General features: G+C 42.6%; 2 protein-coding genes across 2 annotated transcripts; both read right to left on the bottom strand.

The window, feature by feature from the left end:
- Positions 1 to 11,336: 11,336 nt before the first annotated feature.
- Positions 11,337 to 13,019, bottom strand: LOC123067665 (uncharacterized). Its single transcript, XM_044490386.1, has one exon. It carries the CDS (start codon positions 12,952 to 12,954, stop codon positions 11,425 to 11,427), a length of 1,530 nt encoding a protein of 509 aa, XP_044346321.1. The 5' UTR covers positions 12,955 to 13,019; the 3' UTR covers positions 11,337 to 11,424.
- Positions 13,020 to 21,076: 8,057 nt separating this feature from the next.
- On the bottom strand, positions 21,077 to 22,043 carry LOC123067566 (probable glutathione S-transferase GSTU6). The gene is made up of 2 exons (XM_044490331.1): positions 21,657 to 22,043; positions 21,077 to 21,572 (listed from the first exon to the last, which is right to left on the bottom strand). The coding sequence occupies exons 1-2, from the start codon at positions 21,978 to 21,980 to the stop codon at positions 21,198 to 21,200; spliced, it is 699 nt and encodes a 232-aa protein (XP_044346266.1). The 5' UTR covers positions 21,981 to 22,043; the 3' UTR covers positions 21,077 to 21,197.
- Between the last annotated feature and the right edge of the window lie 787 nt (positions 22,044 to 22,830).

The raw sequence follows: 22,830 nt of genomic DNA, 5'->3' as shown, positions 1-22,830 counted from the left end.
AAGCTTAGCATCCAAAAGGCGCTCAACATGTGCTTGAAAAGCATAGAACACCTGTTCAACATCAGACTTATGTTTTAGTAGATAGATCCAGCAAAAACGGGAGTAGTCGTCAATAAAACTCACATAATACTTGTAACCCCCAGAGGAAGCACGAGCAGGGCCCCAAACATCAGTATGAACTAATTCAAGAGGCATAGTAGACACACGAGCAGAAGCAGTATAAGAGAGTTGACGACTTTTACCACATTGACAAGCATCACAAACTAAAGCAGAAGTATCTAAGGTTGAACACTCGAGATCATTATTCCTAACAATGGAACTGACGACATTTTTGGATGGATGACCGAGACGCTGATGCCACTGAGATGAGGAGACACGGACGCTGGACGACGCTTGACGCTCGGACAGATGCGAGGCTCGTCCGAGTGGAAGAGGGTAGAGCCCTCCTTTGCTTCTACCTCGAAGAAGAATTCTCCTGGTGGCTTTGTCCTTAACAAGGAAAAAATATTTATGAAATTCAATGAAGATATGATTATCCGACACAAGACAATAGACTGATAGAAGATGTTGGCTAATATTTGGAACATGTAAAATATTGTTCAGGCGTAGAGAGGAACCGGCTAAGGTCGAGTGCCCAATATGCGAAATAGACAAACCTGAGCCGTTGGCCACCTGAACCTGATCATGGCCGCCGTAGCGTTCGCGGAACTGAAGACGCTCCAGGTCACTAGTCAGGTGATCCGTGGTGCCGGAGTCCAGAACCCAGTGCGTGGAGTTGTTGGAAGAGATCGATGCATTATATGCCGAGCGGCCATTGCCGCTGGAGTAGTCTGAATCGAAGCGCTTCTTACAGGTGTCGGCTTCGTGACCCCAATTCTTGCAAATCTGACACCTCGGGCGCCAGCGACGATTGCCATTGCGACCGTTGCCTCCTCCTCCACCGCCGTTGTTACGACGGTTGTCTTGACCGCCGTGCTGGTAGCCCTGCCCCTGTTGCGGCGGGTAGCCTCCAGCGGGGCGGACGTCGGTGGCACGACCAGTGTCGGGTGCTCGAGGACGGTTGACGGGGGCGGGAGCACCGGACCGTGCAACGGCGTTGGCCGACGAGGTCCACTCCTCATCGTCGACCTGCTGCGACAGCTGCAGCGCCTCATAGTTGAGAACCATGGAGTAGAAGTCAGTCAGCGCGACCGGAGTGACCACGACGCTGAGCGAAGCCGCGATCGGGTTGAAGGCCTTGCCCAATCCGGTAAGCATGTAGTCGATGATCTCGTCATCAGCGAGGGGGGATCCAGCGGAGGCCATGGCGTCGGCAAGAGCCTTCACCTTGTGCATGTACTCGCTGGCAGTCATGTCGTTCTTCTTCAGCGACTGAATCTGTCGCCGGATGTGCCGAACCCCGGCACGGTTTTGCGCGCTGAACATGGCGTGGATGGAGGTCCACGCGGCAGCAGCGGACTTGCAGCTGATCAGTTGAGACGCAATGTCCTCCGTCATGGAGGAGAGGAGCATCCCGAGGACCTTCTGGTCCTGCGTCCACCACGTTGCATACGCAGGGTTTGCCACAGTGGTGGCGGTATCACCTGCCCCCTGCGAGATGGTTGTGGGCGGAGCAGCGACGGAGCCGTCGAGGTAGCCATGGAGAGAGGCACCGGAGAGATGCGTCACAATGAGGGTGCGCCATAGCGGGAAGTTGCCGCGATCCAGACGTACGCCAAGGGAAGGCGCGATGGACGGGACTGGCGCCGTTGCGGCCGGAGGCGTCACAACCGGACCGATAATGGCCAGTTGCATCGCGGCGGAAGAGGATCCAGAAGCCATCGAGACCGAGCAGTGACGCGGGACTGAGCGGCGACGCACGATCGGCCGAACGTGCGATGATGCGTACGAGCGAGAGGCAACGCCCGATCGATTTTAGCAAGCGGCGGCACGAACGAGCGAGCAGCAGCTTCGACGGCACGAACGAGCGAACGGCCGCAGCGTGATTGGAAAAGAGGCTCTGTTACCAAGTTTAGTTTAGGGTTGCGTGGGGCAAAGCCTCCATATCTCGTATATATATAAGACCAACAATACAGAGTTAGATTACAATACGGCAGGTATAAACCGTTTCCAGCACTATAATCTAACGAGTTAACAAGGTATAATATAGTTGGTGTTATAGTAACTCTTGTCCTGAGTGAGAGGGAGCTACCAAGCTAGTACAACCAACTGAACCTGCATGCATCGGGACCAATGTATAAACGACGATCGAGGTGATACACTTTGTTCGTTGGGCAATGTCAGAACCTGCATATCAACATCGTCGCGGCTAGATACATCCATATATAGACAAATCTAAGACAAGTAATTCAAGACGGAGGAAGTATTTACTGCTGCATCAACTGGTGAATGGCAAGAATCTGCAGCTACAATGGCTGGTAATCTGAATCAGTGTTCCCTTTTCTCTTCATCAGAATCTGTGTAATCTGAATCTCCATGGGAGACCATCCTCATTTGATGCTACATAATAAGGCTAGCTGATTGATCGGGCATGTCACGACCAGCTAGTATGTTGCATTTTCAAGAAAGAAACGTTGGATGTTAGTATTACTCAGAAGAAGGCCCGGCCGATTGGTGTGACGTTTCTGGAAACCAGCCAAATTTGATGCTCTTGGATCAGCTGAGGTTCCATATACTAGTATGAATGTTTGGTGTATGAGACACTAGCAAATATATCCGTGCGTTGCAACGGGAGATAAACTATCACATTATGCAGGTGTGGTAGATATCTGAATCACATGCAAGGATGAGATAAGGACTTTTAAAATGTCATTTCACAAACTATGTCTGAGTGATGTCGTGACGAGACGAGGGACTTTTGAAAATTCATTTCAAAAACTAAAACTGTGATGGTCTCATTGCGACTTGATTTCCTTAGGGGTCACAACGAAATAATTTTTGGCTGAGAAAACTTCACTGATGAACCCTGCCTAAGCTAGACTGATGAATGCTATGTCTCACCTTGACCTAGCGTAACGGTGTGTATCACAAACTGTGGTATGAAAATAAATAGTTGTGTATGAACGCAAAATAGATATTTAGTCATTTTCTTATGGCTTGCAAAACTAACCCATAAGAAGTTATGTCATTTTTTTGGGGCTCGGCGCTGTACAAAAGATGGAAACCTTTATTTTACCTGATGCGAGAGACTAAATAAAATCATAAAATTACCTCTACAGATCCCCTAATAAAAATTCTACATAAGCGACAGTTCGTTTTGTTCATTATTACGAATCTATTCTAATATTTGTGAACATTTCCTAAAATTCCATGGAGTTTTTTTAAATTGCCGAATATGTTATGAATATTGTATCAATTTTTAAATCATGAATATTTTTTATTTCATGAAATTTTATTTTAAATCATGATATTTTTCAGAATATGTGGATATTTTTTTGAAATTATGAATATTTTTTGTTGTTTTGAATGATTTTTTGAATTGACAAACAGTTTATGATTTCTCATTATTTTTAAAAACTCTCATCGTGCTACATAAGAGGGGGAAAAGTGGGGAGAGAAAAACGGCAGAACCAAGGATCGATCCCTAAACGACCTCGTGGAGGCCTGCAGCATTTACCATCGTGCTAGGTGCTTGTGGTACAGTATTGTATCAGGATTCTAAATAAACGGTCGCCGTGGTGATTTTCTAGTAAATCCGAATCCTTTTTCTTTGATGGCATGGGGTAATTATTAGCAACTTCGGAGGCAATTTCAATGACGGATGACTAGAAGCAGTCTGTGCTTTATTATTACTAGCAAAAGAGCCCGTGCGTTGCAACGAGAGAAAAAACATAACACGCGCTCTTAACCCAACAAGGCAACAACCATCACTCAATAGGTCCATCTCTTTTATTTTTGCGAAGCATCATATTTATGTTGCCGCTTATCCTTCTTCTCACCATCGTCGGCGATGGCTTCGTTGTTCACACAAAACAACAAAGAACGTGTTTCAATATGGTTAATCCTAAGACGTCTCTCTCTCCCTCTCTCCTCCCTCGCCCTCCCTCCCTCCCTCTCTCTCTCTCTCTCTCACTCTCGCGATGAGAAATCTGTTGTTTTCCCCCGCAACATTTTTCAGAGGTATGATTGTGTAGTTATCGATGTTTTCTTTTCCCTATATGATTATAGTGGGGTGTTTATTTGCAATCCGGGTCGCCGCCGGTACGAAAGAAAAATGGATCTTGCGCTAGAAATTATAAGTTTGCTTCCAAAACAATATTTTAAAAATATTTAACAGGTAAAATTAACATCATATTTAGATTTCACACTTTTTACTAATGTAATTTCATATATAATATGTTAAAATCGAATTTACGGTTTAAAAGATACGGATAATTTAGAAAATCATTTGTTTGATTTAAATATATTCCAAAATAATATTTAAAAATACTTAATAGGTAAAAATAATCTCATACTCATATTCTACATATTTTTCTAATCAAATTTCATATATAACATGTTCAAATGGGAGTTACGGTTTAAAAGATATGGATGATCTTAAAAGTATTTGTTTGACTTAAATATGATCCGCGGATGAATTACCTAAAACATCAGGGGGTTTTCAAAAAACGTAAAATAACGGATCGGGTGTGACTTAAATCCGGACGGCGGGTTGATTTCAAAAAACACAGGGACTTTTGTGTAAAATACGAAAAAACAATTCGTTTTAACTTAAAACAGGATTGCGGGTTGAATTCTATGAAATAGAGGGATTTTCCTGAAAAATGCCATGACGGACGAAAGAAACCCAATTTGCTTTATTATTACTAGCAAAAGAGCCCGTGCGTTGCAACGGGAGAGAAAACATAACACGCGCTCTTAACTAAACAATCATCACTCAAGACCACAATAGATCCATCTCCTTTATTTTTGCGGGGCATCATATTTGCGTTACCGCTTATCCTCCTTCTCGTCGTCGCCGGCAATGGCCTCGGTGTTCACACAAAACAACAAAAATGTGTGTTTGATATGGTTAATTCTAAGGCGTCTCTCTCTCCCTCTCCCTCTCTGTCTCTCTCGCTCGCATTCTCTCACTCTCGCGATGAGAAATCTGTTGTTTTCCCTTGCGACATTTTTCAAAGGTATGCATGTGTAGTTATCGATGTTTTCTTTTCCCTATAATAATTATAGTGGGGTGTTTATTTGCAATCCGGGTCGCCGCCGGTACGAAAGAAAAATGGATCTTGCGCTAGAAATTATAAGTTTGCTTCCAAAACAATATTTTAAAAATATTTAACAGGTAAAATTAACATCATATTTAGATTTCACACTTTTTACTAATGTAATTTCATATATAATATGTTAAAATCAAATTTACGGTTTAAAAGATACGGATAATTTAGAAAATCATTTGTTTGACTTAAATATATTCCAAAATAATATTTAAAAATACTTAATAGGTAAAAATAATCTCATACTCATATTCTACATATTTTTCTAATCAAATTTCATATATAACATGTTCAAATGGGAGTTACGGTTTAAAAGATATGGATGATCTTAAAAGTATTTGTTTGACTTAAATATGATCCGCGGATGAATTACCTAAAACGTCAGGGGGTTTTCAAAAAACGTAAAATAACGGATCGGGTGTGACTTAAATCCGGACGGCGGGTTGATTTCAAAAAACACAGGGACTTTTGTGTAAAATACGAAAAAACAATTCGTTTTAACTTAAAACAGGATTGCGGGTTGAATTCTATGAAATAGAGGGACTTTCCTGAAAAATGCCATGACGGACGAAAGAAACCCAATTTGCTTTATTATTACTAGCAAAAGAGCCCGTGCGTTGCAACGGGAGAGAAAACATAACACGCGCTCTTAACTAAACAACCATCACTCAAGACCACAATAGATCCATCTCCTTTATTTTTGCGGGGCATCATATTTGCGTTACCGCTTATCCTCCTTCTCGTCGTCGCCGGCAATGGCCTCGGTGTTCACACAAAACAACAAAAATGTGTGTTTAATATGGTTAATTCTAAGGCGTCTCTCTCTCCCTCTCTCCTCCCTCTCCCTCTCTGTCTCTCTCGCTCGCATTCTCTCACTCTCGCGATGAGAAATCTGTTGTTTTCCCTTGCGACATTTTTCAAAGGTATGCATGTGTAGTTATCGATGTTTTCTTTTCCGTATATCGTTATAGTGGGGTGTTTATTTGTAATCCGGATCGCCACCGGTAGGAAAAAAACAAATCTTGCGCTATAAATTATAAGTTTGCTTCCATAACAATATTTTAAAAATATTTAACGGATAAAATTAACATCATATTTAGATTCCACACATTTTTCTAATAAAATTTCATATATAATATGTTAAAATCGAAGTTATGGTTTAAAAGATACAGATAATTTAGAAAATCATTTGGGTTGACTCAAATATATTCTAAAATAATATTTAAAAATACTTATCAGGTAAAAATAATCACATATTCATATTCTACATATTGTTCTAATCAAATTTCATATATAACATGTTCAAATCGGAGTTATAGTTTAAAAAATATGGATGATTTTAAAAAGCATTTGTTTGACTTAAATATGATCCTTGGATGAATTATCTAAAACATCAAGGGGGTTTCAACAAATGTAAAATAACGGTTTGGGTGTGACTTAAATCCAGACAGCGGGTTGATTTTAAGAAAAAACAGGGACTTTTGTGTAAAATACAAACATAACGATTCGTTTTAACTTAAAACAGGACTCTAGATTGAATTCTTTGAAATAGTTTTCTGAAAAATACCATGACGGACGAAAGAAACCACGACGGATGAAAGAAACTCAATTTACTTTAGGCCCTGTTTGGTTTATAAGTCCTAGACTTACTTTTTTTAGTCCTAACTTATAAGTCTCAAGTCTCTAAAAAGTCCCTATCTGTTTGGTTTCTGGGACTTATAAGTCTCTATAAGACCATATTACAACTATAAGTCCCTATAAGTCCCTCCTTGAGAGTCTTATTCATAGGTCTCAAATGTCTACCTTAAGTCCCTATAAGTCACATCTGTTTGGTTTAGATGGGACTTATAGGGACTTATTTAAGTCCCTAGATCAATAAGTCCATGGAAACAAACACCCTTTTAGGAAATGTTTAAAATCAACCGACTGAAAAGAGCGTCACGTAAACCGGCTGCTCTGCTCGACACGTGTCCCTAAAAGAACGAGGCCGCCGCTTTACCCCTCGAGCTTATCTCCTTCACACGGCTGCTCCTCCACACGTTTTCCCCCTATCTTCTTTCCTCTCCCCACCTCTTCCGTTGCATCTGAGAGGGAGAGATGCCCATAACGACGCCAACCACCAACCGGGATGGACGACCACGCCACCACCAGCAGCTGCACCCCGCCCGAAGTTGTTGCTACAAGCGAGGGGTAAACGTGACCACTAGCTGTGTGCTCCTCGCCATGGGGGCGCACCACCATTGCTGCGAGCTGGAAGCAGCAGTTTGCTGCTCGCCATGGGCGCACGGGCCATAGCGTTGTTGCCGCTGTTGCATCGAAGCAGGAAGACCGGAGGCGGGCGCTGCTCGGCGCCGGTGCTGCAACGCCGCACGAAGGAGGTGCTGTGTTGGAGCTTATTTTCACGCCGTTGAGGTTGCATTGGAGCGCCACCCGTGGCTGCCATGGAGCGCCGCCCGGTCGTTGGAGCTGCGATGGGGTTGGACCAGACTCAGCCGAGGCTTCAATGAAGCTTTCGCCGGAGTTGCAATGAAGCTTCGCCGGAGACGTTGCGCTCGGTGTTGCCATAAAGCGCCACTAGGGGCTGCATTGGAGCTCCGCCCGGTCATTGGAGCAGCGATAGGGTTGGAACGGACTCCGCCGGGACTGCAATGAAGCTTCACCAGAGCTGCAATGAAGCTTTCGCCGGAGCTGCAATGAAGCTTCGCCGGAGACGTCGCGCTCGGTGTTGCCATGAAGCGCCACTCGGGGCTGCATTGGAGTTCCGCCCGGTCGTTGGAGCAGCGATGGGGGCGGAACGGACTCTGTCGGGGCTGCAATGAAGCTTCACCGGAGCTGCAATGAAGCTTTCGCCGGAGATGCAATGAAGCTTCGCCGGAGACGTCGCGCTCCGTGTTGCCATGGAGCAGCCCTCCGGTGGCTCCCGGTGCTGTGTTGCAACAGTTGCCGGCGGCTCTGAGAGCTGCGATGCAATGGTCGCCGGCGATTCCTGTGCCGAGATGTCGTAGGCGCAGGTATCACGGTGGGTTGTTGTGTTGCTCTGCAACATCGGTCTTCAGAGGAGACGTGGGCTGTTGAACTGAATCGCATGGTGGATGGGTTCAGAGAAGAGAAGACGCCAGGCTGCCTTGTTGAAATCGACGGTCACCAATGCCATATTGGACGTCTAATTAGGCAGATGATTTTCTTAGAAAATCATCCGGCTGATTTGTAGCAGTGCTCTTTACTTTATTATTAGATAAAGATTATATATTATATCGTACCGATGGCTTCCTCATTTACTCCACTCCACGCACGATTTTCTCCTGCCACAGCCTGGCTGGATATGTGTCTATCTGCATGTTTGTCACGGCCCACAAATGGCTCAGCCCGGCCGGGTCCAGAATCTATCTGATGGGCAAATTGGTAATTCTGCCTACCTAGTAGTACTAGTAGAGTGCCCGTGCGTTGCCACGGGCTTTTGAAATAGTTTATCAGAGTTACATGTTAAAACCCACACATACAAACAATATAACACAAACTGAAGTCCAGTATTGCAATGTAACAAGCTGAGTGATGTTACAACTTAACATCTATTACAAAAAAAATTAATTTCTAGATGATGCGCTTAAGAAATTCTTTCACAATATCAGGAAAGTTTCCTCTAGCTTCATTCCCGTGATGTTTTAGCAAGTATAATAAAAATTGCTTCCTCAATTCATACCCATCCTACAGAAAAAATAAATGTAGTTAGTATGAGAAATTCACGGAGAAGGTCTTAAAACATGTAACCCACAATACTCACCGCGCAAACCGGCTTGACCAAATCTAGTAACCTTAGATCACCGCGCAAACCGGCTTGAGAGCTTCGAGCGACGATAAGATGTCGACAACTGCAACAATGACCTAGATCACGGCTATAATTTTATTCCTGTTCATCTTAATGAACCAAGCACAAACGGTCATTTGTGGCTGGGGTGTGGGTGGACGGAGGGAGCCTGGACCTTGCATGATTACGAATTACCATGGGCATGGAGTAGAGCTAGCGTAAAACCAAGCAAGTAATGACAACTGAAATAATAACTAATCACTGGCCGCCACAGACCGCAAACAGGCTGGCTGGTCGTTCAGATCTTCAAGTTCCTTCACAGTCGGTCTTCACATGTTCAACTCTAGTAACCTTATAATGAATCACAATACGGCAGCATCCTTGGACCAACCTCATTTGATGCTATATAATATGGTTACCTGATTGAACAGGCATGTGACGGCCAGCTATCGATTGCATCCGGTTTGTGTGACCTTTATGCAAACCAGCCAAATTTGAGACTCTAGATCAGCAAAGGTTCCATATAGTATGGTTGTTGGATCGATGAGGTATACATATATGTTATGAATGGCTTCCATATGATATATTGTATGGTTATACTTCCATAGCGAGCTGTTCTTTTGTCACTGTCGCAAGTAATCATGTTTCAAGCCATGGACATCTTGCGGCATGGGGTGAACAGTTGCAACTTCCTACGTAGATAGTCCTTCAAATACACTGGACATTTCCAAAATTATATGTGACATATCCAAATTGTTCGGTTGAGAACCAACATATGTAGAATTGCATACCACCAACAGATGTTTCATTAACAAGAAAAAAAATACACCATTGATAACTTAGGTGGTATACTGCTACTGACATGATTACATGTGCTGTCTTCATTTGTTCAAATTTATTGAACTATCTGTAGCAGTGGATCCCAGTTATACTCCAGTAATTTTGGTAAGTGCATTTTATAAGTTCATTTGTATTTTTGGCTTCTTCTTGATATGTGAATGTACTTCCATCAGTTCAAAGTTGTAGCTTTTGTTTTGTTTTCTCTCAAGATACAGATCTTCGTTTATCCATATCATAAGAGGATGCCAATTGCCTGATACAGCTTGTCGTGATTCAGATACAAATTTCAATTGAAATAGGGAGTTTTACAATTTGAACAGTAAGGGGTGTAAATAGTACATCCTCATACATCTAGGTAACTGCCATGATTTTAGTCCAGTGCCATGTTCTTGGGTTGTGTGTATCCTAATTATGCACAGGCCGGGTGTGTATTCATTGTGTTATGTATCCTCTTGATGCAACATTTTGAGCTAATACAATTCACATTTTGTTGAAAAAAATAACAGTATATATCCTCCCAAGGTTTCATCTACATTTCTTTGCATTTATGTACCTTTCGTGCCTCATTTTAAGAAATAATCCCTCAGGTTTTTTATTAGATGTTGTATTTGATTTGGAGAAGTCAAATTTCATAAAGTTGACCAAAAATTATATCTTGATGCTACAAAATTTGTACAAATAGATTCGTAATTCAAACCAGTTTAATATGATGTTGATTTTGTGGTAACTAACAGCATACTGTAGGAAAAAATTAAGAGTGGATATCTGCTTGTGAATACTTTCCTAAATCAAAATACAACGTACATGTAATAAAAAACATATGGAGTACAGCGGATTAAACGTGCCCAAATAGTGATTCCTATACTATCACTGTGTTACTGGAGGATATAAGCAATACGACTGGCATCTAACATTGCCTAACGAACTAAGTTTATCACCTTCGTCGTTTATACGTCGATGATCCCAATGCATGCAGGTTCAGTCTTTTCTACTATCTAGGTAGCAGCTACTACCTCCGTCCTGGTTTATTGGACCCCTTCGTATTTTGTGTCAATGTTTGATTATAAATTTAACTAAGAAAATATTAATGCATATCACCAAAAATTATATCGTTTGATTTGTATTTTGAATATAGTTTCAAATGATGTTATTTTTTATGTATAACTTATATTTTATTAGTTAAAATCATGGTCGAAGTATGACCCTGAATACGAGGGGGGCTAATAAACTAGGACGGAGGTAGTACCTCTCACTCCCGACAAGAGTTAATAATACGCTAACTATGTACTATGTACCAAGTGGTCGTTAGATTATAGCACTATGTACCAAGTGGTCGTTTAATTAGGGCCTGGCGGTGGCGGCTAATTATAGCTCGAGTACCGACATATCATGTATACATCTACTTGCTTGCAAATAATTGATGCTAATTGCTTGATGTTTTCATGATACAGATACAATGAATTTCACTTGAAATTGGATTGAGATACAAGGAATTTTACAATGCGGATAGTAAGAGGCATACAAGTAGAACATGCAAGCTAATGCTAGTACAATCAGGTCCGGTATGTCTTAGCTTGGCTTGAGAGCTTGGAGCGATGACAAGATGCCGATCACTGCACCAACGACCGTGACCACCGCCATGATTTTAGTCCAGTGCTTGATAAAGAAGAGATACAACTTGAGCCAAATTGACCTCCTCTGCTTGAACTTCTCGATCTCTATTATTATGTCGAGGTAGCACTTTCCGAGGCGCATGTTCTTGCCAATTCCAGTGAATAAATCGAGCATCTCCTTGCTGGTGAGTCCTCCTCCTTCGATGACCTTTGTTTTCCGCAGGTCATGCACGTGTTCCTCCTGGTCCAGCAGCATGGCGAAGAGGTGGAGGTAGGAGCAGACAGCCGAATCTTCATCTTTAACATCATCACCTTCGAAGTCTGGGGTCTTGCATAACTCGAAGGCCGCCATGTTGACGAGCCAAGTCGCATTTGCGTCGGTTGGGAACAGGGGTGGCACGCGGAGATCGCCGAATAAGAAGCCAAACTTTTTCCCGCAGAGGCCCCTGTGCACTAACCTTTCCTTTTGGAGGGTCATGTGCACTAACCCTGACATTTCTGTCTCGGGTACGATTGTGATACCGACGCTGGCAAGCTCGGCGACGCTGATGGATAATGACATGGGCTTGTCTCCGCCCGGAGCGGTGGGGCGATCGACTTTGATGTCGTCGTTGTTCCCCACGATGTAGAACCGGATAAGGGCGAGGAGATGCGGCGGTTTATAGGTAGGATCTAGATCGATGGGTGGGACTTCCTTAGAATACATTTGGTTTGTCATGCCGGCCCTCATCGCAGTGACGAACTTCTCCCAGAGGGAGGGCTCTGGCATGAAGTCCAAGATAGTTTTGACCACCACCCAGGGGATTTGGTTCTCAAGCATCATGATGTCGGTGTAGATGCGCACATAGTTGGCGCAGAAATATCTGTTCAGCGCCTCATCCATGCCGTCGACATCATCGCCATAGCAACGCATGAACTGCACCAAGAAGCAACCATCAAGGAACATCATCGGCAAAAAGTCGTCGTCACGGAATCTCGCCAACTCGTCCGGGTAGTAGAGGCTGCGGGCGTCGGCGGACACGGCGAAGACGGCATCGTACATCTCCTGGACTGGGCGGCCCGAGTCCGTGATGCATTGGGTTGCGGCCACATGCTTCACCCTCTCCGCCTCCAGCACGCCGGGATGAAGACCATGGTGGTAAGGACCGATGGCCACAGTCACCGGTTGGATGTACCATTTGCCAACACATATCAGGCTTGGAGGGATCTTGTGCATCTTCCGTTCCATACTGTCCAAATAGTCAGTATGGAACGATTGCACTACTTCCTTGAACACCTGGATCGTCGGATCACTACAGTCATTATCCTGTGTGGGTGTGGGTGTGGCTGGGGCTGCATACTCAACCATCTGCAGCTGCACACTATCACTATGGCTAGGCAAGGATGTTTGGAAGCTAATCCTATCTTCACTACTCCACGCAGCTGCTTCTTCCATGGACCAGCCCGAGTAGCAAGGTACCACCCATGACGATGGTTCCATGCTCATCGCCCGGCTGCCCAAGAGTACTCAAGGAGTGGAGTAGCTACCTACCTAAATACAAACACAGAGTGGCAGAGATGAATGAAACCAAAGAAGCACACAGAAGCACACAGGCTTGTAGCTCCTCTTATAGACCAACCAGCCAGCCAGGTCGCGCCCATGCCGGACAATTTCCCTGCTGGATGCATGTGTGTCTCAGCCTGGGTCCAGAATATATCGATGCGCAAATTGGTAATTTTGTATGCAAATGTTGTTGCTTGATGGCATTATTTATTGGTCATTGTACCTCTGTCTTACGTTGCCATGATCGGTCTTCGCATGTTCAACTCTAGTAGTAAGCTTAAGCATCTTTGGTCAAGGGAACATCAGAGGCCAACCTCATTTGATGCTATATAGTACGGTTAACTGATTGATCTGGCATGCATGTGACAACCAGCTGTATCCAAATTGTGTTGCATTTTCAAGAGATAGAATTTGGATGTACTAGGAAGAAACCACTAAATATTGCATCTGGTTGGTGTGACGTTTTGGGAAACCTGACAAATTTGATGCTCTAGATCTGCTAAGTTCCATATAATATGTTTGTTCGATCGATGTGGTATATATATGCTATGTATGGCTATGATATATTGTATGGTTATACTTGCTAGAGCAAGCTGTGCTTTATCACTAGTGGCCAATAATCATGTTCCAAGCTGTTGACAATTATACTAGAGCAAGCTGTGCTTTTTTCTAAAGCGGGGACAGTATTTTGCTTTATTTATAAAGCGGGGCGAAAGTCTTTTTCAGTATAGGGACAATATTCCAAGCATTTGTCTTGCTGCCTAATAACAACATTCACGTTATTTTCCATGTGGATAAAATTATTAGTTTTCATACTTCGTGCATGCATGTTTGTAAAATACTCGTATGTCTCGTTTACCAAGTCCTAAAGAGGGAAGCATTTGATTAGTCTAGCTAGAATCATGAACAATTAATCATGGGTTTCAATGTGCCATATTATATCGTGTCTTTTTTCCCAGGTACTAAAGAGGAAGTATGTCTTGAGAAACATTTCGACCTTCAAATTTAGCTCCTCATTATATCATGTCTTTTTTTCGCGGGGCCTCATCATATCTTGTCTTGGGTGAAAGATAAAGTGAAGTGGCCACCGTCACCAAAAGAATGAAAAATGCGGCCACCCATGATGTAGCTGAATAAACAAATAATATGTCATCGACATATTACATAGGGATTTAAAATTTGTTACTTAGGTACTCTCTCCGCTTCTGAATTATAAGATGTTTTGAATATTTAAATATGTACTACATAAGTGGTGAGATGAGTGAACAAATAAACTAAAATGTGTCTATATGCATTTTATTTAGACTTTTTTTTGAACATCTTGTTATTTGGACCGGAGGGACTATTTGTTATGATAAGAGGACGTCAAGAGTCATAGTCGCCAACAATAAGAAGTTGTACAACACAAGGCTTTTATTTTCCCTTCATATTTGGAAGTTAAAAAGACTTGGTTTGAGAAATACCTGCAATGACTTTGATACGTGAACCTGCAAATACCAAGAAAGAAATGAGATAAACAGAAAGGAATTAGAGTAGTGAAGGAATTATACTTAGAAAAAGTTGTAAAACACACAAATTAAGTGACCGTGGGTGCAGCACATTGCCCTAATATACGAGGAACAAATGTATGAAGCTATTTATGCCTTCCCGATTCATTTCCTGTCGCCTCCTGCCGGTGTAGCCATGCTAGCTGGAGCTACCGTCAAACAAACAAACCAAGCAAGCAACGACAACTGAAATAATAACTAATCACACCCGGTCGAGTATACCTTAGCTGGCTCCTGGCCGAAACACGACGCCAAACAGGCGGGCCGGTCGTTCAGATGAAGCTTCTTCACGGTTGGTCTTCACATGTTCAAGTATAGTAAGCTTAATGAATCACAGTACGGCAGCATTTGGTCAAGACAATGTACGACACAAACCTCATTTGATGCTATATAATAAGGTTAGCTGATTGATCAGGCATGTGACGACCAGCTATCCCAATTACGTTGAATTTTCAAAAGATGAAGTTTACTACTCCCTCCGTTCACAATTATAAGATGTTCTGGCTATTTCAACATGGACTGGACTGCATATGGATTGAAATGAGTGAATAAATATACTAAAATGTGTTTATATATGTTTGATTCGGAGAAAAACAAACAGCTTATAATTGTTAACGGAGGGAGTAGATGTTAGAGTTATTCATAAGAAACTAGTAAATATTGCGTCCGGTTGGTGTGCCGTTTAATTCTGGAAACCAGCAGAATTTGATGCTCTAGATTAGCTGTGGTTACAGATAGTATGGTTGTTTGATCGATGCGATATATATGGTATGAAGGGCTATTGTATGGTTAGGTTATACTAGTTGCTAGAGTGAGCTGTGCTTTTATCACTCGCGGCCCATAATCATGTTTCATGCTATTGACAACTAGATGCTGGCCGTGTTCCTTTTCGAGGCATCCTGCTGACTGGTGGCATGTTGAACAGTCGCAAGTTCGTACATAGCTAGTCCTTCAAATACACTGGACAAATCCAAAATTGCAGGTGACATTTCCAAATTGTCCTTTTGAGAAGCAACAAATGTAGAAGTGCATACATATCACTGATAGATGTTGCCTTACCAAGAAAAAAATACATCATTGAAAATATTGGTGGTATACTGATATGATTACAGGGAATCTTCGGTTGTTCCAATCTAGTGAACTATGTCTTTTTCGATAAAGGGGATTTCACTCAATCAATATATCAAGGTGAATTACGGCAACCGGGAGGAAGACGAATTCCATGCGGTGATCGCATGTTCCAAAAGCAGAGCCCTAAGACATGCGTTGAGAGATGATTGGAGGATTCCACCTGAAAGGGAATTCCCATACACGAGTTGTGAACTTGTGATTGGCTGCAGGTGTTGCTGGATTCGGTTCTCAGGATTTGCGTGCTAAAATTTTGCTTCTGCTCTAGCGATGCTGGCATATGAGAGAGCACTGAGTGCCCGGAGCCGGCAAAGAATCGATCTTGGGTTTGCTGCTATTTCTGGGAAGGTACGAAGAGGAGTGGAGAAATGCCGCTCTGAATGTGCTGTCGGAGTTCGCCAAGACAGTACAAATACTGGCCAGTCTAAAGCCTCGTACTCCCGTCGAACGGCGCATGCAGAGGACGGCCAGTGGCTTGCAACCAGCTTGCTCGTGAACTTGCGGCTGAAGCTACAGAAAGTGGAGACCAGTTGATCATGGCAAATGTTCCGGATAGGTTAACACATCTAGTACATTCTGATTGTAACCCTGCCTGAGTCTGGACTCTAGCTCTCAGAAAAAAATATCAAGGTGATACAACCGCATTGAGCGAATACCTGGGCTCTGCATAACATGTTGCACACAGTCAACACGTCCGACACAACCAAAAACAAAATATCATTTTATAGAAAACTGAAATGGTTCAGCCTAAGGTTGGGCGTATTCTATCCGGAGATTACACCGCCATCTAAGATGGGAGAAAACCTCCGTAGTTGTATGATCCAGACAGATAGACGCCATCATACAGAAGTCGTAATCGTCGTCCGGCCTCTCCAAGATAGACCAAGTACAGAGCCATCACATACATGAGTGAATGTGTGTAACTTGCACAGAAATGAAGCACAATTTTTTTTGTTAAAAATCCCATCATCTCTAGAAAGCCACAAAGCCCAACATAATGTTGCTGCCCCCACAAGATATGTGGAGAAGAGTATTTATCAATATCCCGCAACCAATTACCGATTATATTACGTGCACAATGTGGGGGTAAATATTTGAAGCTACTTCAACTACGACCCACATTGAACAAGAAAACTTACACGAAAAAGGTGTTTAATACACTCGTCATGTTGGCAGAAGACGCACGTCTTGCTCCCTTGCCAACTACAGCGTGAAAGGTTATTTTTGGTCAAGATCACACCTCTGTTTAGAAACCAAATGAATATGTTCACACAAAGAGGAATTTTGAGCTTCTAATTTTTTTTATTTAGCAACAGGAACCTTTCTGTGGGCAATCGCCTCATATAAAAACTTGATAGTTTGTAATTATCAATTGCTTCTTTCTCCGACCAAACCGAGTCGCAAGGTACCACCCATGATGATGGTTCCATGCTCATCGTCTACCTTAACACAAACATAGCAGAATGGCAGAGATGAACTACCAATGGAACAAATAAGCACATAGCCTTGTAGCTCCATTTATAGACCAACCAGCCAGCCACATTGCCCATGCCGGTCTCTTCATTCACTCCACATACGATTTCCACTTGACACAGATGATTGATTAAGGACCCGTTCTTTTGAGGCTTATGAGTGGTTTCCAAAATAAGCTGCCCCTATCAAGCTTATTCTAGCAGACCAACCTAAATATTTATTCTAAAAGCATACTAATTAACCCTTAACTAGTAGGCCTCTAAAATAAAATTTTAGGTTGGGCTGCCAGACTAAGCTGGGTAAAGGGTGGCTTATTTGGACAACCACTCATAAGCCGCAAAAGACCTGCCCTAAATTCCCCAGCTGGATGTGTGTCTCCGAATTAATCTATGTAGTCCATCACGGCCCACAAATGGATCAGCCTGGATAGGTGATCCTATATCTATCTGATGGCCAGCTATGGAAATCTGCTCTACAAAACTCTCTCATTAGGTGAAAGGAGAAAGTCCATGATATTTACATTTTTATGGATATTAATATTATGTGACAATACTACAGGAAAAACATGTTTGCAATGTGATGCCAAACGGGAAATGTGATGCAATTCATGTTTTACATGTGACATGTGATGCAGTTCATATATGATGTGTCCATGGACAATTAACCTTCCTAAAAGAAGGAGAAAAGAGACGGCGGCCCGAGATCATCGGGGTTCCCTCACCTCTGGGGGCTGCTCTAACGGCGGCAGTGGGAAGGGGAACCCTGAGATCTTGTCCCGCGTCTGTGCAATAGTCTAGGTTTTTTCAATTAGTATCTTTGTTTGTCCATGGCTATGTCTCCGGTGGTGGCGATGGCAGTGGCCGATAAGGTTGACCTTGCAGTGACAGGTGCCTGCCGGACGTGAAACAAGGTGGTGTGTGGGGACGTCAGTTTCTATGGGATATGACACAAGGTCCATCAAAACATAGGTTGATGTGAGATATATCCATGATTTTTTTTACTTTTGGAATACAAAATTATGCCAGTCATAATGGTTGTTTTCATGTTGGTTTTGCAGGGTCATTTTCTTGGATCAATCTTAACAGCAAAACGTGATGTATAAGAGAAGGCTTGATAGATCAAAAGTATTGGCGTAAAAGACAAAGGAAGGCGATACGAAGGCCAAACAAGCCTTGCAAGTCAACTTTTGAAAAACAGAAAATAGATGGCAAGCGCACATGATTTGCAATAATGTGGTTAGTGATTTGATCATGAAAGCAACAGCTGGATAGAAAAATCTTCACATTTCGTCTTGTGCAACCACAATGATAGGAGTAGAATGATAAGTGTTTGTGTCCACCTCACCAATCATCCTGTCGTGATACATATCTTCCGCTAATTTTGTGATCTACAATAATCATCAGATTTCTTTAGCTGCAGACAATATGTGTTTTTTTAAGAATAATGATTATATCATAAGATAAATTCGTGTACATGAGGATTTGAACACGCTGGCGGGATTGTACGTCCACTTTTCCTACCATGTGCTAACTTCTTTGTAAATTGATGAAACACACATCTAATAATTGTGTGATTACTCTGAAAATCCTTCTAAACTAGCCATCTAGTATTTTCCTCTTTTATTCATATAGTTGGTTCCTACTTATAACATGTAAAAGATTAGAATATGCAATATGTCATGCTTGTAGCTGGAAGCCAGCCTGTAGATTTCTCAACTAATCAATTCTTGTATGGCAATATATTTTTTCTAGGGTGATACCACAACTGGTTCCATTTTTCACCTCGCAAGAAAAGTACTCTATCCATTTTGAACCAGAAGCATGTGCTTTTTATTTCACAACTATATTGTTGTGGAGTGATTTTTTATGAGAAATTCAGTATCCGGTGAAATCAATTACACTTAAAATTTCACAAAAAACACGTTTGAAGGTTTTTATTTTTTTCTCAAAAGAAAATGGTACGATAGAAACATGATAAACATGTGAAAAAATGAAGTTAAAATTCATTTTCATTTGGGAGGTAAGAAAGAAAGTTATGCATGAATATCAACATGTAAATTCGTCAGTGGCATACGCTTCTATCGTTAAAAGGATGGTGATTTTGCAACGTACTGTTTGACTGGGAAACATGCACCTTTTTTGTTATTTGCGAGGATAGATAAAGAGTTAGTTGAGCTCAGGGGTGGAGAGGATTTAGGTATAGGGGGGCCAAGCGAAGTAGAAAAAAAATTGTGACAATTACATAGTAGAAAAAAATTCCAGTGATAATTATAGAGAACAGGTTGAGAACTTGCACATCAGCCTCCTTAACAATTTTAGTATGCTGAGAATTCGAAGTAACCAGCTTAGCAAATAATTGTTCTTAAAGGTGTTTGGCTTCATAGTTGAGGAATTTAATTTCAGATGGAACGGGTTTAGAAACCAAATTAAATTTAATGGTATTTGGCAGGGCTTTTTTTCTCATCGTAATTGAGGGATTTCAATTTCAATTTCAATTTAATATCTGGACATTTAATGGACTTGTTGTACAATGTTTACCAACATTAACGGGTCGTTGCTTGCGGATTGGCTAATTCTCATGCCAAACTTCTCAAGGCATATACATGTCTTGAAGAAAAAAAATTCATGTTCGGAAAAAAAAGTCATGTCTTGAAGAAAAAGATCATTAGCAGCGTCCTGGCCATAGCCAGCCGGTCAATCATCGTTAACTAACTTTAAGATTGACGTCAGATAGACATGAACCATGTAATACTAGTTAGTCACACTAACTTCAAGCATGCATGCATGTTAATGGCAGGCAGATACACTACACACTCTGTAATCACATACTAGTCTGAACCTAATACTTACACTCCAAGCGGTGCATCCCTCCTGAAACTATTTGCATTTGGGTGCTGATGAAAAGGAACTTAGAACATGTATAAAGACATGGCATCAAACAATTTTTGAGCGTGAACGGCAGGTGCTCTGCCTTTGCATTATAGAAGAGGGAAAGTGGTCCAGTTAATAGGGAAACCGGACCCGAAAACCATACAACGCGCGGTTAATATGGGAAACCGGCATCAAACAATTTGCCATGCCTCGTAGGAGTATATTAATGCCGATGAGTGGCATAACTATATGTAGCTAAAGTCCGAAAGAAATAATAAGTCACCTTTCTCGGGCTTATAAACCACTGGAAATAAGCCATTACGTTAGCTAACTACCAAAGAAAATATGCGAAAGTGAAATATGGTTTGCCACACCGTCACGGGTAAATTGTGACCTCGCCTAGCTAATGCATCAGCCACAAAATTTGCCTACCTTGGGAAAAAGTCGCGATCGTTTAGGCGCTAATCTAATGCTTAATTTTGATATAATGGTATTCACAAATAACTATGGTTTAACAAGAAAAAAACCCCATCTAAAACAGCCCACTAGAGCGTATAAAAATTGTAGGATGGCTGGAATTGTTGTTGCATATTGATCTGACCCTAATATGGGGTATATGTAGGAGTACAACATGGGAAGAGGATTGGTGTACAAGGCAAGTTATTGTTAGTTTTAACCAAATCTATCTCTATCTCTCCTAATACCTAACTAACACGTTTATACTTCTAACAAAGCGAAGATGTCATGCGGTTGAGATGACAGCCCACTCGGAATAGTCATCCATCAGCTCCTTCTGTCCTGGTCCTGTACTTTGCCACAGAGGAGTTATATATCAAAGGTGCGCTTCTTGCGACAAGTTCTAAGCTACGTACCATACCTCTGTGACTTGCCAGAGTTGGGGCACTAAGAGTCATCTCCATCGAACAAAGATTGGTGTGCTCTCGGACCACCCTCCCTCTCCATGATAGCAAAATATAGTCTCAACAAGAAAGAAGATATTATAACAAAAGATCATTCAATCTTCCTTATTCAGTACAATATTCCATGCACGACATGTTTGACAGGGACACCAACGGGAGATAATACACAACTATACTAGCACATGTATTTTAGAAAACATAACTTAATAAATATTCTCCGATCTAAACCATTCAGGTGACAGATTAGTTCACTTCTTGATAGACAAAGCCATCTGAGCCCGCTTCATCTTGGCTAACTCAACCAACTTGCTGGCATCTGGCAGGGCCACCTTGGCGGCATCCAGCGCGGTGAAACGCTCCACCCACGCCAGCAGAAGTGGGGTGCTGGCGATGTCAAAGGGTTTGCTACCACATAACTCTTCAGTTCCCTGCAAAAATGCCAAGAGACCGCCCAGTGCAATGTCCATGTATCCAACGCTATCACCGCCAAAGAAGGGCTTCCCCTTGGAGCATTCCTTGAGAGCCCCCTCCAGCGTGTGCACCGCCGCCAACATCTGCTTTATCCCCTCGGTCTTCTCCTCCTCTCCGTCGGCCGTGAACGCCACTTTCCACGGTATGACTAGCTGCATGCACCAAATAGCAACATTAATCAGCTCACCACATACATAATTGTGAAATCAACAACACAAAACACTATAAGAGTAAACCTTCTGGTCAATGTAGTCTACCCAGAACCGAGCAATGGCACGCTCGTATGGGTCAACGGGCAGGAAGGAGGGGCCTACGGTACCATAGGCATCGTCGATGTACTCTAGGATGACGACGGACTCACAGATTGGCTTGCCGTTGTGGATGAGTACCGGCACCTTCTTGTGCACCGGGTTGGAGGCGAGGAGCAGGTCGCTCTTGTTGTCGAGGTCCTGCTCCACGTACTCGTAGCTCAAGCCCTTGAGGTGCAGCGCGAATTTCACCCTGGAAACCCAGGGGCTCGCCCATGTACCCAGCAGCTTCAGCTCGTCTTCACCGGTCATTTCTCCCTTGCGTGATACCTATGGATATGACTTGAACTTCAGTGTTAACTACTGTGTTTGCTTGCTTGCTTGGCTGAGCGTGGAGTGATATATATAGGATATGGGAGGCAATAACAATGCATCATCCATGAGGCATGTGCTAACGTCAAGGACACTTATTTTGAACAATCACTTGGTGTCCGGACATTGAATAGACAAGTTCCTCTGCTCCTCGTGCGTCAGGTTTCTAAAGATCTGTATGTTTTGCAAAACAAATAGTACGCCGTGGATGCATGAGAACCACGATGAACAGGATAATGATAAAGATCAAATAAAAATCAACAAGGTGCTACAGATACGTACCTGATCCAAGATTGCGTCAACAGAGAACATGTGGGGCGACATGAACGATTGGTGGTATATGTATGCAAAAACTGTCATAACCATCTGGGGAAAATGCGCAAGAACAGTTGTTATTTTCAGCTAAACTGCACAGCCTAGGAATATATCGGATCATGAAGAAGTTCATTCAAATTTGCACATTCAGCTAATTTAGAAACAGCAGCAAGATGGCCACATGCATCGTTCTGATGCAGAGGCCGGGGGATAACCTCCTTTTCGAAAAAAAAAAGAAACAGCAGCAGAATTTAGGCCACAACAGACGAAGCTCGACTTCTCTACCGACGTATACGAACTATACATGGCCAGCCTCCTGATACCATGGTCCAGCCGTGTTGCTGCCTGAAGATCTCCTTCGCTTTTTACCATCACGCTATCCCCCTGTCACAGAGCACCTTTCTGAATTTATGCCCAAGTGTTCAGAAATTGGCAGAGAATGAAAATCGCGTCAGTAGTAGGATCACTAGGTCTA

The sequence above is a fragment of the Triticum aestivum genome, chromosome 1A (genome assembly GCF_018294505.1).
Source record: "Triticum aestivum cultivar Chinese Spring chromosome 1A, IWGSC CS RefSeq v2.1, whole genome shotgun sequence".
NCBI classification, from domain to species: domain Eukaryota; kingdom Viridiplantae; phylum Streptophyta; class Magnoliopsida; order Poales; family Poaceae; genus Triticum; species Triticum aestivum.
The sequence above is the reverse complement of the archived record's forward strand: the minus strand, read 5'-3'. Positions and strand labels throughout refer to the sequence as shown.